At 42.7% G+C, this 16,323-nt stretch overlaps 1 protein-coding gene across 1 annotated transcript in view; it reads right to left on the bottom strand.

The window, feature by feature from the left end:
• ARHGEF18 (Rho/Rac guanine nucleotide exchange factor 18) overlaps positions 1-16,323 on the bottom strand; it is a 90,686-nt gene that overhangs the window by 27,123 nt on the left and 47,240 nt on the right. Inside the window, 5 exon segments of the mRNA XM_027834281.3 lie at positions 495-745; positions 2,056-2,196; positions 2,402-2,514; positions 3,544-3,688; positions 14,517-14,568. Coding sequence (XP_027690082.3) covers positions 495-745; positions 2,056-2,196; positions 2,402-2,514; positions 3,544-3,688; positions 14,517-14,568 — 702 coding nt within the window.

Below are 16,323 nucleotides of genomic sequence, written 5' to 3' on the forward strand. Positions count from 1 at the left end.
AGGGCGGGAGGGACAGCAAATTGGTGGTGATGTAAGAGAGTTTCTGTTGCATCATTCCAAGTCAAGGAGAGCGTATAGAGTAGCAGAAAAAAGGGAAAGCCAGTTACAGCAAGGGTCTTTATAACCCAAGAGGGTCAGCAATTGATGCAGGAAAGCTGTGTTCAGGGGGCATATGAGGACGCTACTTTGAAGGACTTCAGTGGTGTGCTGCTTTAATTCTGGAGTGGACAAGAAGCAGGACCACGCCCCTCCCAGTAGCATGCCATGTTGTGCATAAATACACAAAGGAAATGTTCAACATTTCACATAATTAGGGACCAGCTGCATTTCCAGAAGCCAAAGACAAATGTGGTATTGGAAGGAGCACTTTAAACCCAGTGTTTTGTCAAGGGCCCACTACATTCAAACTTTACTTAACCCAACTTTAATATTACAGTTAAGTTCTTAGAAGTTAAATATAGCATCAACTAATGTTATTAGAGCTTAGTTCACACCTGTTGTACCAAGAGGTCTCCAATGTTCTGGATAATGTAATTCCGGTCACTGCCTTCCTCCAAGGATGCCTTCCGTCGCTCCTTTAATTGGAACAGGAATTGCCCATGCAGCTCCAACAATTCATCCACACAAGGAAAGATTTTGTTGATGCCAGTGTTCGTGAACTGCAGCTCCTCTCTCAGAGCTTTGGAGTACACCTTCAGCATAATTTTCAATGTTCGGACATGATGCATTTCAGTTTGCATGAGCTCTGGAGAGAAAAAACGTTAGCGGTCATTTAGAAATGTTAGGCAGCGGCTGGCCAAGCACCTAGCAGAGCAGGCTGTGAAAGTCAGCAGCCACAGCAAGCCTCTTATCAAAGTGCTGGTGCATGTTGCTAGCAAAGGCACCACTGAAATAATGATGGGCATCGATAGCTCAGCTATTTTACTTCATTCTAAATTTATAAAACACACTCACCACTTCTTATTGGCAAGATAAACTGACAGGTGATCTTATACTGTTGTGTGTTGGATGCTGTGAAGTTTGTGCATTCCTCGGAGGGAGTGCTTTCAGTTAAATTTTTCAGTATCCATCAAAAATCCTTATTTTTACTGAAGTCAGGTGAAGACTGACAGCTTTTATTATGATTCAAATCAAAGCCTAGGAGACCCTGAATTACTGAAATCTAAACATCTCATTAGAACAGAAACATGGGACATGAGATACTCTCACAGCTATGAAAGCCAGCCTGTGCCTATGGAAAACTCATTTATGATGCTTTTGGATTTCTCCCAGACAGTAATAAAATAATATCACCAATACGTGCCAAGGACTATAGCAGCAATATACCAGCATGGCAGTGCTAAAGACTTTCCTCAGATCAGCTCAAAGCTGGGTATGCAACACAACTCTGAGGAGGGTGCAAATCTGACAGCTAAATTCTCTAGTCTGTCTAAAACTGCAGTCTACATTACAAAGCAGCTGTAAACATTTTGAAGTATGCAGCGCAGAAACAGTAATCAATGTCGACAGCAATAATAATCCCTATTCACGCAATTTGTAAAGAACTTCAGGATAAAAAAATAATTTCATTCATCTCTGGGCTGGAATCGAGCTAGCATTCTGAACCGGAAACACTTCCTGAAAGGGTTTCTAGAAGGAGAAATGAAGACTCCTTATAATCCCATTAAAACCCTAGAGGGAGTTTTAGCATTATAGGTTGCAATTTGGCCAGGACAACAGGGCTGACAAGCCTACTCTTGCAATAGGAACCATGGGATCCTTAAGAACATCGAGATGGTGGCTAAGGATATTGCCTTGTTTTATAGGTGGAATTTACAGCTTACATTAGCAATCTGAAAACCACAAGTTGTTTGACAATATAACAAATCAGAATCCAAGTACACAGCATGTCCAGGGGTAGAAGAGGGGAAATCTTCACACAATCCTGTCTTCTAAGCACAAAAGAAAACAGGGAAGCAGTGAAATCACTGAATCCTATTATACTACTCAAAATAGCAATAGGAGACATTTTAAAAAAGAAGCACTATGTAAATGACAGAAATAAATTGTTCTTACCATAAATGACATCTTGCCTTTTCCTAACTTCTCTCTTTTGCTCCTTTGCATAAGGCTGTTCCACTGTGTGACTCCAAGATTCAGCCTCAAACTCATGAGCATCTGTTTCTATCTCATTTCTCAGAGAGGAAAAGTATGCATCTAGACCAAAAGCACATTCCATTTAACTAACATTATGCCTTAAACAACATTATAACTTGGACATATCCTCCAATAACTTTTATGAACATAAAAAGAGTTAAAACATTTCAATATAGTCTCTCTGAGACTCAATTTGTTTAAAAAAAAAGAGAAGAAAAGAAAACAAACCAGCAGGAAATCCTCAAAAGACAGAGAAGTTCCATACCTTCCAGAAAGATGGATTCTGCTGTTGAAGGTGCAAGTGAGACAACATCATCTGATGTCTGCTTAAATTTTATAAATCCCGAATCCCCTTCATCCATTTCTCCTGTGATTGGTCTAAATAGGCAAAAAAATTATACAACTGTGTTACTTTAACACAGAATATTAATTTTTTGAGAGAAAAGCATAACTAAATTATAACAAACCATTTTAATTTGCACTCTTCCTTTATTATGGAGCTAATTAGTTATAACAAACACAGGCTATCCTTGCTTTTTGACATGAAATAGTCAAATTCAATTTGGTAATAAACATTGAAACTCGGTGGATAAATTTCCAGTTTAAATTAAAAGTCTCTTATTCTCTTCTCTTGATCAATCAACTCTTGTACAGCTTCTGGTGCTACACCTTAACAGGCGCCTAATCTTCTGTTGCTGAACTGGACAGGGCACTATATTCCCCATGTAGGGTCAAAATTAAAAGCTCCATCAATAAGACGAGACACATAATTGTGGCAAACAAAAATGTGATACATAGATTTGAAATATCCCTTGATTAAAATAAGGGACTATTTCAATTTAAACAGCATTGTCAACTACCCTACTTGGCCCAAGAAATTCAGGCTAAGAAAAGGAGGACTTGTGGCACCTTAGAGACTAACCAATTTATTTGAGCATAAGCTTGCATCCGATGAAGTGAGCTGTAGCTAACAAAAGCTTATGCTCAAATAAATTGGTTAGTCTCTAAGATGCCACAAGTACTCCTTTTCTTTTGCAAATACAGACTAACACGGCTGTTACTCTGAAACCAGGCTAAGAAACTATTCCTAGGATTCCAGAGACCTAGAGGTAAAGGACTTAGATGGACAATAAAGCTTGGGCAAGGGTACTCAAATGCCACAATCCAAATTTCACCATAATCCATGGTATTTTATCTGTAGCAGAAAGGAACTACAGAGATTTTGCATCCTCACAAAGAAACAAACAGCTGTCTATTTGGAGAGCATTTCTCAACACAATTCAGCACTAAGGGTTTATCTAATACTCTCTACAGCTTGCAGTAAGTGCATGTCCTTAATTTGGAAGGGATTTAGTTCCGTAACTGTAGGAAAAACAAAGTAGCTTATAAGAGAGGCTGTCTACTTACCCAAATTTATTAACAGAACCAGCAGTATTCAGTGAAGACTGTGAATTTTCTTCTTTGGGTGATAGTCATACGAGATTCCGAGGCAGAACTGGGGTGCCATCCGATTCCAGGACAGCACTTCGGGGCTGCTCCTTCAGAGAGGCTGCTACAGAAGCAAAAACTGAATTAGTGCTCAAAAAGTGAGGAGCACACTGCAAATTGCATGCTCTCAAACCCCTCCTCTCTGAACGTGGCTGGAGAGCAGACAAGATCTTGGATGTCAGGAGCTCATTGTCCAAAAAGACATTCTCATTCCATTTTCTTGAAAACGAGCTACAAAAGGACAGCTCAGGAGGAGCTGGCATTGTGTTGTTTCTGCCACTGCTTTTTGAATTTGTATTCCCCATGCTCGCAACTGGCTGCCCTAAGATTTAGCACAGTAAAGTGGCCCCACAGATGCACTGTTTTTATACTATCTTGTGATCCTTCTAGAAATGTAAAGCTGCCACTTAACGTACTGTATTGGCTAAATCAGCAGGTCTGAAGTGCAGGAAATTGGTCCCTGCTGGGTCCATTTAGTGTGGAAATTGCAAAGTATCTTCTTTAGTAAAGCACTATAAGCTACACACAATTATTCACACCCCATTGTACAAGAGCATAGAACATTTCATGTCAAACAAGAAAAATCTGAGATCACAAAAAAAAAACAGTTCTCTGACATGCTTATTGCTACATAGTGATTTATACATACACACACACACACCCCCCCCCCCCCACAGCTAAACTGAATTTTAATAAGTCAACTTTTCAATTCTTTTAAAATCTATACAGACTGCAAACTGGACAGATATTTAAAACCTATAATCACTATTATACAATGCATGGAAGCCTGTAATAGATATAATTTCTTAGTATTAATGCCTGTAATGTAAAATAAGGAACAGGAGATGAAGTGCATTAATATTATGTTATTTTTCGTAATGATTTTAGAAAAGTCACAGGTAGAGAAACCAGCCAGACACAATCTTTAAACCTTCACATCACTGATGAAATCTGCAGCTGCCCTTTCTTCCAAGTGCTCGTAATACCCACAGGACTGCTCTGTTGAAATGAGAGGTGCTCCCAGAAAGAAAAGCCAGAGGAGGAGAGGTGGAAAGCTCAAGAAGGGAACTCAAGGGAGGAAGGGAGCAACACAAATTCCAGCAAATGGGGAGCCAGATGATGCCAAGGACTGATATATGGATAAAGTTTTTAAAAACCAGGGATTATTAAATATAATCACTAATATGTGCATAGAATGGGGCTTTAATTCTATGTTGCAGTTCCGGTGACATGTATAAATCAGTCTTTTGATTCATGAAGCTATCAAAACACTGCAATGAAATTAGAGCCTTTATTACTCCAGGCTACATAAATTAGTGTTCAACTAAGCAGCAGATGGATCATATTCTACTTGCTATTCCACTGAATATACAAATGCCAGAGATTTCCCCTTGTGTATTGTTTTATTAACTTCCATGCGAGGAGGGCCAATGGCTACTGAATGCCTCTTTAGAGGAAGAGGCTACAAGTCTTGAAATACAAAATCAATTTCAATATTAGGACCCAATCCTACAAACCCTTGATCGCAGGAAGAGATCCACTGGCTTCAGTGGACTAAGTGCATGAGGCGGCAGGATCCAGCCTTTCATTTATTGCAAAATGTTGGCCTACAAAGCCAGCTGGTTTGTATCAAAAGCCTGATTAAAGTTTGTGGGAAGATCATTTTATTGTCATCAGGAACACAATATTTTATTGCTGTGATCACAACAAAAAGCGAGAATTAAAGAATTTTTCTATGTCTAGAGACTCAGTGTTTGAAGTTCTTATCTGATTTTCAGCACTCCTGAATGTCACTGGTGGAGACCCATACATCTGCAAGCAGCGATATGGCAACTGCAAACTGATCTTCTGTTCACTTAAGTAACAAATTTGCAACTAACCCTTGATAAGATCATGTCAACAATCACTCAAGAGAGACCCCAAAATGAGTTTCCCTTCTGAGAGTTTCAAGTGCATTTGAAATTCAGGTTCCAGGTGAATTGCATCTTCTCAAAAGTCTTATTTAAGACAGTGGTGACCTTCCATTAAGAAACAGTGTCTTTAATGCTGCGCACTTTAGAAGGTAAGGTTTCTATTCTGGGGGCGGGGGGAGTGGCGAGAACCTTTGAACAAGCTTCTGAAGTAGGGTTCTCAACCTTTTGCTTTGTGAGGCCCTCCCCCAATGTGCTATAAAAACTTCACGGCCCAGCTGTGCCACAACCACCAGCACTGGAAGGTAGCAAGCAGGACCACTGCCCAGGGACCCACGCTACAGTGGGCACTGAGAAGCTAAGCTGCTCAGGCTTCGGCTCTGGCCCTGGGTGGTGGGGCTTGGGGTCCCGGCGCTGCAGTCCTGTGTGGCAGGGCGTTGGCTTTCTGCCTTGGGACCTAGCGAGTCTAACACCCGCCATGGCTGGTGGACCCTCCTGAAACCTGCTCACGGCCCCCCAGCCCCAGGACCCTTGGTTCAGAACCACTGTTCTGAAGGGTGCATTAAAATATATCACTGCAACCAATCCCCATCTCTGTATGATTTCTACACAAAAAGGTTAACGTAATTAGATCCCTACTCATAGTGATATTGCCCAGATTCACCATACTAGCACAATACCTCATTAGTAAAGAATGTCATCTGTGCATGCATTAATATTATGAGCCTTTGCATCTCATCATTTTACTATATAACTAGAATCTCACTCGAATAATTCTAGGTTTCAAAGGTATGTTGAGTTTGTAGTACTGAGCCATTGGATTTTCATCTGTCAAAAGAAGGGGCCCACATATATAGAGAAAGTGATGCAGAAGTGTGGGGAGAAAGGAGCAAGTTCAGTTTAATTACAGTTCACCTTACCAATTAAAGTAAATAGTCAATAGCATCAATTTAAAGCCTATAAAAAATCTTGTTTAAACAAAATTTCAGAAAGGGCCATCAACTCAAAGGACTGCAAAAAAAGAAAGAAGCTAGCATTGCAAAGACTATATATATTTTAACAAATACGCAGCCACGGCTCCAGATAGTGTACCAGAACTAAAGGGGCCGTCAACATAAAAAATACCAAAACACACACTTTTGTAAGGAGTTTTTTCACCTGCTATTTTTATACGTAGCCCCTAAGATCACTACCACTGAAAGACAATAACAGTTATTTTTCTCAATTTGTTTACACTGCATATAGGAAGCATTTTGTCTATAGTCACTTTGACTGTGTTGTCCCTGCTCCATATATGAAGTCGGTCAGCCCCACAGTTTGCATGGGTCATTCACACAACAACCGGGGACAGAAAAGCATTTTAAAAAGTTTAACAAAGCGTGATGGTAAAAGAACAAACACTGGCAGGTGTAGGTTCTGAAATTGCTGTTAACCTTTGTTAACAGACTACAGTATATTTCAACTTGACTGTGTCCCTTTAAATAAGAATAAAATTCAGAAATAAGCCACTGAGCCAAGACCATACAGATTCACAGTATTCACCTCCCAAAATACAACAGAACATCCATGTTTATTTGACCATCAAGTCACAACTATTCCTTATCAAAAGCCTGGGGCAGCCAAGGGCTTTGCACTAACCCTGGCAGGCTAACAAATCTAGACTCCGGCAGACCAACAAGGCAGGGAGTGAGTTCCAAAGTCAGACATCCTGCCCATAACACTGCCTCTACCCCCTATTTTCTGAAAATGGAGTAGAGGTGCTAGCTTGAGTGCCTGATCACAAACATGGTAGTCAGGTTTCAGAGTAACAGCCGTGTTAGTCTGTATTTGCAAAAAGAAAAGGAGTACTTGTGGCACCTTAGAGACTAACCGATTTATTTGAGCATAAGCTTTCGTGAGCTACAGCTCACTTCATCGGATACATACTGTGGAAAGTATAGAAGATCTTTTTATACACACAAAGCATGAAAAAATGGGTGTTTACCACTACAAAAAGTTTTCTCTCCCCCCACCCCACTCTCCTGCTGGTAATAGCTTATCTAAAGTGATCACTCTCCTTACAATGTGTATGATAATCAAGGTGGGCCATTTCCAGCACAAATCCAGGGTTTAACAAGAACGTGGGGGGGGGGGGGGGGGATAGGTTACCTTGCATAATGACTTAGCCACTCCCAGTCTCTATTCAAGCCTAAGTTAATTGTATCCAATTTGCAAATGAATTCCAATTCAACAGTCTCTCGCTGGAGTCTGGTTTTGAAGTTTTTCTGTTGTAATATTGCAACTTTCATGTCTGTAATCGAGCGACCAGAGAGATTGAAGTGTTCTCCGACTGGTTTATGAATGTTATAATTCTTCACATCTGATTGGTGTCCATTTATTCTTTTACGTAGAGACTGTCCACTTTGACCAATGTACATGGCAGAGGGGCATTGCTGGCACATGATGGCATATATCATATTGGTGGATGTGCAGGTGAACAAGCCTCTGATAGTGTGGCTGATGTTATTAAGCCCTATGATGGTGTCCCCTGAATAGATATGTGGGCACAGTTGGCAACGGGCTTTGTTGCAAGGATAGGTTCCTGGGTTAGTGGTTCTGTTGTGTGGTATGTGGTTGCTGGTGAGTATTTGCTTCAGGTTGAGGGGCTGTCTGTAAGCAAGGACTGGCCTGTCTCCCAAGATTTGTGAGAGTGTTGGGTCATCCTTCAGGATAGGTTGTAGATCCTTAATAATGCGTTGGAGGGGTTTTAGTTGGGGGCTGAAGGTGACGGCTAGTGGCGTTCTGTTATTTTCTTTGTTAGGCCTGTCCTGTAGTAGGTGACTTCTGGGAACTCTTCTGGTTCTATCAATCTGTTTCTTCACTTCCACAGGTGGGTATTGTAGTTGTAAGAATGCTTGATAGAGATCTTGTAGGTGTTTGTCTCTGTCTGAGGGGTTGGAGCAAATGCGGTTGTATCGCAGAGCTTGGCTGTAGACAATGGATCGTGTGGTGTGGTCAGGGTGAAAGCTGGAGGCATGTAGGTAGGAATAGCGGTCAGTAGGTTTCCGGTATAGGGTGGTGTTTATGTAATAGTTTATTATACCATCGTTTATTAGCACTGTAGTGTCCAGGAAGTGGATCTCTTGTGTGGACTGGTCCAGGCTGAGGTTGATGTTGGGATGAAAATTATTGAAATCATGGTGGAATTCCTCAAGGGCTTCTTTTCCATGGGTCCAGATGATGAAGATGTCATCAATATAGTGCAAGAAGAGTAGGGTCATTAAGGGACGAGAGGTGAGGAAGCGTTGTTCTAAGTCAGCCATAAAAATGTTGGCATACTGTGGGGCCATGCGGGTACTCATAGCTGTGCCGCTGATCTGAAGGTATACATTGTCCCCAAATGTAAAATAGTTATGGGTGAGGACAAAGTCCAGCCACCAGGTTAGCCGTGACATTATCGGGGATAGTGTTCTTGACGGCTTGTAGTCCATCTTTGTGTGGAATGTTGGTGTAGAGGGCTTCTACATCCATAGTGGCCAGGATGGTGTTATCAGGAAGATCATCGATGGATTGTAGTTTCCTCAGGAAGTCAGTGGTGTCTCGAAGGTAGCTGGGAGTGTTGGTAGCGTAGGACCTGAGGAGGGAGTCTACATAGCCAGACAATCCTGCTGTCAGGGTGCCAATGCCTGAGATGATGGGGCGCCCAGGATTTCCAGGTTTATAGATCTTGGGTAGTAGATAGAATATCCTAGGTCAGGGTTCCAGGGGTGTGTCTGTGCGGATTTAATCTTGTGCTTTTTCAGGGAGTTTCCTGAGCAAATGCTGTAGTTTCTTTTGGTAACTCTCAGTGGGATCAGAGGGTAATGGCTTGTAGAAAGTGGTGTTGGAGAGCTGCCGAGCAGCCTCTTGTTCATATTGCGACCTATTCATGATGACAACAGCACCTCCTTTGTCAGCCTTTTTGATTATGATGTCAGAGTTGTTTCTGAGGCTGTGGATGGCATTGTGTTCTGCACGGCTGAATTTGTGGGGCAAGTGATGCTGCTTTTCCACAATTTCAGCCCATGCACATCGGCGGAAGCACTCTATGTAGAAGTCCAGTCTGCTGTCTTGACCTTCAGGAGGAATCCACCTAGAATCCTTCTTTTTGTAGTGTTGGTAGGGAGGTCTCTGTGGGGAAGTGATGCAGCCCAATCTAGGTAGCCAAGTGCTAAACTGCTTAAGGCTGTTTACTATATGTCAAACCCAACACCTTGAACACCACCTGGCAGCTAAAAGACAGCTAGTGCAAATTACAGAAGTTACATGTCCTCTTAGTGAAACTCTGCTTAACAGCAGTCCTTAGTGCTCTGCATTAATTTCAGCTTCCTTGCAGTCCCCAGGTACAGCCTCACATAGAATGCCTCCCATCATCACTGTGACATGAGACTAAGGTGTGGATAACCCAGGCAAGGTCCATACCTGACATAGGAAGGTGCACATGACTGAGTGCCCTGGGCCGCAGCTGCTACCTAAGCAACCAGGGACTCCCTCTTTCATAAAACCTTGAACTTGCTAACCTCTAATACAGGTCCCTGCCTCCACTGGATGGACAAAGTCATCTTCTTTAATGTTCCTGGTTGGTTCCCACATCCTACCAACATTACTTCAGCAACATCCCACTCTCAGATACCAAATCACTCATTCCACTGTACCTGCCAAGACTGACATACAAGAGAGACAGATCCAAGGATCATCAGTATACTGAAAACAATGTAGCCTCTATTCACCCCCGCCCATGTACAGAAGGAATAATAAAACAGACCCCTACAGTGCCCTGCCTCAGGGCAAAAAAAGAAACTGCCCAAAAGCACCCTTTCATGAAGAAAGGAGTAGAGTAAGCAACTCTGTCCCCCCTGCTAGGAAGTGCAGATGTATCCGTAAAACCTAGTGGTGAGTTGTAGCAAAGGCAGCTAACAGACCCAAAAGAATCATCCATCGACAAGAGGAACTCCTCTACCAGTGGAACCTATTTGTCTCATTCCTAAGTCTGAAACCTGACTGATTTCCACAGCCCAGCCAGAAGCCAGAGCTTCCTGACACAAACTCAGTGACTTTGCCAGAAAAGGACGATTGGATGGATACTGGTCAATTGTTAGCAAGGTCAGCGTCAATGGGTAGCTTCTTGAGCAGAGGACTCATCATAGCTGCCTTGAGGATAGGTAGCATCCCATCTCCAGCAGGGAAATGATGACAACCGCAACCAACAACAGGCTCAGTATTTCCCTGCTTGCTTTCACCAACCTGGAATGGTCCAATTCACAGCAACCTGCTGTCTTCTACAGCAACTCCAGAACTATACTGAGAAAATGACTCTTCAGACTTTCCTGGCTTAAAAGTGATTTCTTCTTCTATTGATGCAATAGCTTTGGTCCTTTTATAAAAGTTGGAGAAGGAAGAGTGCTAACAAACCATCCTCTGAAAGTGAAGTATACCCATCATCTCATAAACATACAATATTTCAGACATTAAGCCAATGCCACACTAGATAGGACTAAAATTTGGTAAAGGAAGGTTGCAAAAAATTGGTTTTCGGTAGCCCGCTGAACCATCAGGCTAGCAACAAATTTGTTCACCAAGTGTGTAATATTTTCACGTATATGCCAGTTTTCTTGAGAATTTCAGACTGCAAATGTACAGCAAATAGAGCATATGTGGCTGATGTAGTGCCTTTAAGGAAAGCTACAGCACTAAAGAGGCTGATATAGTCTTTCAGAGCTGCCATCCACATTCCAAAAAGTCCTTCAATATGTATTTATAAGCAAATCCAACAGCTTTTATCTTTTCACTGCCAAAACCAAGCAGAGCACACACAAAATATCCCTAAATGCCAATAAGGCCAAACCGATCTTGGGGCCTCCAATGCGGTTTCCTTGCATCTTAGAACCTATTCTTGAAATTACTTTCACTTAAAACAATTCCCAGTCAGATGTAACTTACTGTTTTAATACAGCGTATACTATGAGTAAAGACATGTACTGCCCATGGCATTAGCTGTTCTTTTCAACTTCTTAGCCCTTCTACTTTTTCTACTATATTCCCATTTTTCAATGTACCTAGCAGAGTCTGTACTAAAGAAAAAGTCATTTTCTGAGTTCAATTAGCACTGTCTGCACACTGCTGAGTCATCATTGATTGCTGTTAGCCCATCACACCAGACCAGACTGTATACCACAGAGATGTTCCAAGGACAAGATCTAGGATTAACTTTTTCCATTTTCATTATTCTTTCATGTTTCCTATTTTAGTCTCTAAATCAGGGGTCGGCAACCTTTCAGAAGTGGTGTGCCAAGTCTTCATTTATTCATTTTAATTTAAGGTTTCACGTGCCAGTAATACATTTTAACATTTTTTAGAAGGTCTCTCTCTAGAAGTTTATATATTATATAACTAAACTATTGTCGTATGTAAAGTAAACAAGGTTTTCAAAATGTTTAAGCAGCTTCATTTAAAATTAAATTAAAATGCTGATCTTATGCCGCTGGCCAGCTCAGCCCGCTGCCAGCCTGGGGTTCCGTTCACCCAGGCCGGCAGCAGGCTGAGTGGGGCCTGAGGCCGGGACCCCGGCTGGCAAAGGACTGGCAGCCAGAACCCCAGACCGGCAGCGGGCTGAGCGGGGTCAGCGGCCGGGACCCCAGACTGGCAGTGGGCTGAGCGGCTCAGCCCGCTACTGGTCTGGGATCCTGGCCCTGCCCACAGAGTGGGTACCTACCTTCTCCCTGGTTCTTGCCCATTCTCTTCCTCTCTCTCTGCACTGAGCTGAGGGTGAGAGAACACTGAGCACAGGGCTGGGGGTGAAGGAGTAGGCTGGGGGTTGGGGTGTAGGGCCTGGCCAAGAGCTAGAATGAGGGAGGGGGCTCAGCATTGGGGCACGAGGTTTGGGTGTGAAGTGCTTACCTGAGCAGCTCCCATTTGGTGCAAGGGGTGCAGGTGGGAATGTGGGGGTGTGTGTGTAGGAGCTCCCATTTGGTGCTCAGGGTGGGGGTGGGAATGTGGGGGGGTGCAAGAGTCAGGGCATGGGGGGTACAGGAGTCAGGGGAGAGGACTGGGGGCATGTGTGGTGGGTGCTGGAGTCAGGGCTGGGGTCGTGGGGGGTACAGGGATCAGGGCAGAGGGTTGGGAGTGCGTGAGGGAGGTGCAGGGGTCAGGGCAGGGGGCTGGGAGCGTGGGCTAGGATTGTGGGGGTGCTCCCAGCCCCCTGCCCAGAGCGGCTCACGGCAGGGGGCTGTAGGGGATATGCCCTGATTCCACCCCCCTTCCCAAAAGCCCCGTCCCCACCTCTTCTCCGCCACCTCCCCGAAGCAGCAAGTGCGCTGCAGCTCAGCTTCTCCCCCTCCCTGGCAAGGGCCATCAGCTGATCAGCGGCAGGGAGGGAGAAGAGGAGGGGCAGGAACCAGAGGAAGAGGCGGGGGAGGGGGGAGCTTGCCTGCCCTGCAGCAGCAGCTGCGGATCAAGCTTCTTCACCTTGCCCCCGCGGGGTGGGGCAGAGAAGAGCAGGCAGGGGCGGGCAGGATTTTTAACGGCACACTGCTGCCTGCCGGGGTACTGGCCCCGGTCCCGCTCAGCCCGCTGCCGGCCTGGGTTCGGCAGCGGGCTGAGTGGGGCCGGCAGTTGGGACCCGGCAGGCAGCAGCATGCCAGTAAAAATCGGCTCGCATGCTGTCTTTGGCACGCGTGCCATAGGTTGCCAACCCCTGCTCTAAACCTTCCCATAAGGAGACAAAGCCATTCTTGGCAACGAAAACAGCCACCGATCTTATTCTAACAATTAGTCCCCCTGTGCTGTCTCCACAGTAAAAGCTTTTTTAAAAAAAACCCTTGACATGCAAGTCAGCCACCACCTAACATACACACACTGGTACACCAGATAACAGACATCCCTATCTACAATGTGTCTCAGTGAGTAACACAACTGAACAGAGACCAGCACATCCAGGCAGAGACTAATTTTGCCCTTGTTTTGATCAACCCAGTCATCTTACAACCTGAGGAGTCTGTTTCTCCCCTTAACACACACCTGTCAATTCCTACCACCTCAAATGGTATTTACGCACACACAGGGCTGCACTGTGATCTCGCTCACATGGGCACAAACACAGAACAGCTCTAATACACTTACACCAGCGTAGCAGAGATCTGAGTCTAACCCACTCAATGGAGAACACCCCATTAGCATTTTATGTAATCACTGATTGAGAAGAACAGCTGTACCTCAAAATAAACACCAGTATCCAAATTCTAGAAACGACTCAGAGCAAAGGTGCAGAATCTTACAGACTGTTTGATGAGAGAAAATTCTGTGATGGTGAAGATGCCCATTTGGAGGGATCCAAAAGGCCTCAGCATAGCTTCAGCACCACAGCCATGGGCAGGGGGAGAGGGGAATGAATGATTTATCTATTGGATAACGGTGCTTGAAAGCAAGCATGTATTTTCCATGGCAATAGCAAAAAGCTATTTCAGAGCTTATGCTTCAAAATAATTGCTCTTTTCAAATATTTTTTCCCCAATCCTTTTTCCAAATTTATGACAAAGATATATCTTTCAGACCGCTAATGCCTGCTTGTCTCAGAGACAGCTAGCTAGCACCAACTGCAGGCAAATTTTTAATAGACAATTATGAAAATCTGATGTACAATGAAGGTTCCAGTTCACAGTTCTAGTCTTTTCAGAAGACAGAAAATAGGCAATCAATGAGAAACTAGTTTATCGATCTTTCTTCACTGCGATATTTTGAAGTTACACAGCAAGAAGGTATAAAATAGAATAAAAATATAAACGGATAAAAACACACAGGAGACTTCTAAGCTCATTCCCAATGGGGAAAAATGAAGTCATCTTATTAAGAGAGACCTTTTCTAACCTTCAATAATACACTGTATATTGTTTCTAAAACATATTAAAGAAAAAAGTATAAAACTCAACAGACAAGCTTTGAGCACAGAAATCATTCTTTAGTACAAACCTGGGTAAAAGCACTGGGGTGAATTTTGTGGGAATCCAGGAGGTCTGTTCTGCTATAGGAGAAAAAATAAAAATTTCTTAAAGGGTGTCCTTAACTACAAAGATGAGAGCATCATTTCACAGTGAACCACATTTTCAGTATCATGAATTACAGATTACAGGTGGATCCTTACACTTAAACTAGGAAACCAAAAACTTCTGTAGAAAAAGGTTTTAATTTTTTTCACATTCTAAAACAAAGCAATGTATCTAGACTTAAAAATTAGAAATAAATGCTAAGAATGCTTTGCAGAGTATAAGCAAGACTAAGCCTTGCCTACATCAGAAAGCTGCACAGTTTAAAGGTACAATTTAAATAGCTTTATTAAAACCACGAAACCAGGTGTGGACACTTATTTCAGGTTAAGAGTAGCTTATTTTGGTTTATTTTAAACCAATTCCTAATTGGCTTAAACTAATTTAAACCAAAAGTAGAGTGTCTGCACAGGGCTTTGTTCAGGTTTAGTTAAAGCAATTTAAATCAGAGCTTTAGTTACACCAGTGCAGCTTTCTCACACAGACAAGTCCTCATTCGTATGATAGGGCAATGTCCAAAGGTCAATCTGTTAAGAGCCAAGATGTCAATACGCAGGAAAAATAAATAATATATTTCTGTGGCAGGTAATTATTATGGGGGTCTCATTGCATTTCATTATTTATTTTGTCTTCTGTTTCTATTTCAGCCTACTTCTCTCTCTTTTCTCTTGTCCTAAGAGTGATTTGTGGGAGCCTGGTTATGTATTAGAGTTTGTAGAAAGTTGTATCTGCAAATGGAACATTTCTATTGCACAGAAGATAGGCATAATTGTGTTTGCATGTTAAAAAAAAAACAGGATGCTTTGAAAGTTCAAAGTAGAAAACAAACAATAATTCTGCCCTCAGGACTGGGCTGAAAATTGATTCCTTCATCCCTTGACTGCCAAGACTTGGGCTGTTCTGTACTCTCTGTTCTTCCCCATATTACTCCCTGCTCTGCCTTAGGTCTCTGAAGTCAACAGTTGCATGTGGAAAAAAAACCCAACATTTGAATGTAAGTCTCAATAGGTAAGTGAAGGAGGAAACAGAAAAGGAGTAATTGTGGCACCTTAGAGACTAACAAATTTATTTGAGCATAAGCTTTCGTGAGCTACAGCTCACTTCATCAGATGCATCCGATGAGGTGAGCTGTAGCTCACGAAAGCTTATGCTCAAATAAATTTGTTAGTCTCTAAGGTGCCACAAGTACTCCTTGTATCTTTTTGCAGATACAGACTAACACGGCTGCTACTCTGAAACCCGAAGGAGGAAATGAGATTCAAATACCATGTTTTAAAACACATGAATGGACTAAATATTTTTTACAAATACATAGTTGATTATGACCACACTAACCTTATATGGAATCCTATGAGCATATTTTGATAAAGGTAAGAAAGAAATAAACTGCTTGGCTAGAAGTCAAGGCACTGAGCCATGGCTTGCAAAGATTCAGAAGAAGATTTTACAGTTTAGAACTTGAAACCACTATTTCTACAGTGCTCGGATTATAATTAGCATGTAACTGTTCTGATCAACCTCCCTCCTCTCATGCAAGCCTCCTCAAACATGGACCAACAGTGCTGTGTTACCTTTTATCCATGTAGTGGCATTAAAAAACAGGGGTACCAAAAATTAAGAATATACATCATTTGCTTTTAAAGAGAGTGAGAACGTTTCAGGAACAAATAATGGGCTCAAGAGCCAGGAATTCCTGAGGGTGAATCTAACACTGACTTGTTATATAGCTTTAG

Source organism: Chelonia mydas, chromosome 25 (assembly GCF_015237465.2).
Source record: "Chelonia mydas isolate rCheMyd1 chromosome 25, rCheMyd1.pri.v2, whole genome shotgun sequence".
Classification (NCBI taxonomy): Eukaryota; Metazoa; Chordata; order Testudines; family Cheloniidae; genus Chelonia; species Chelonia mydas.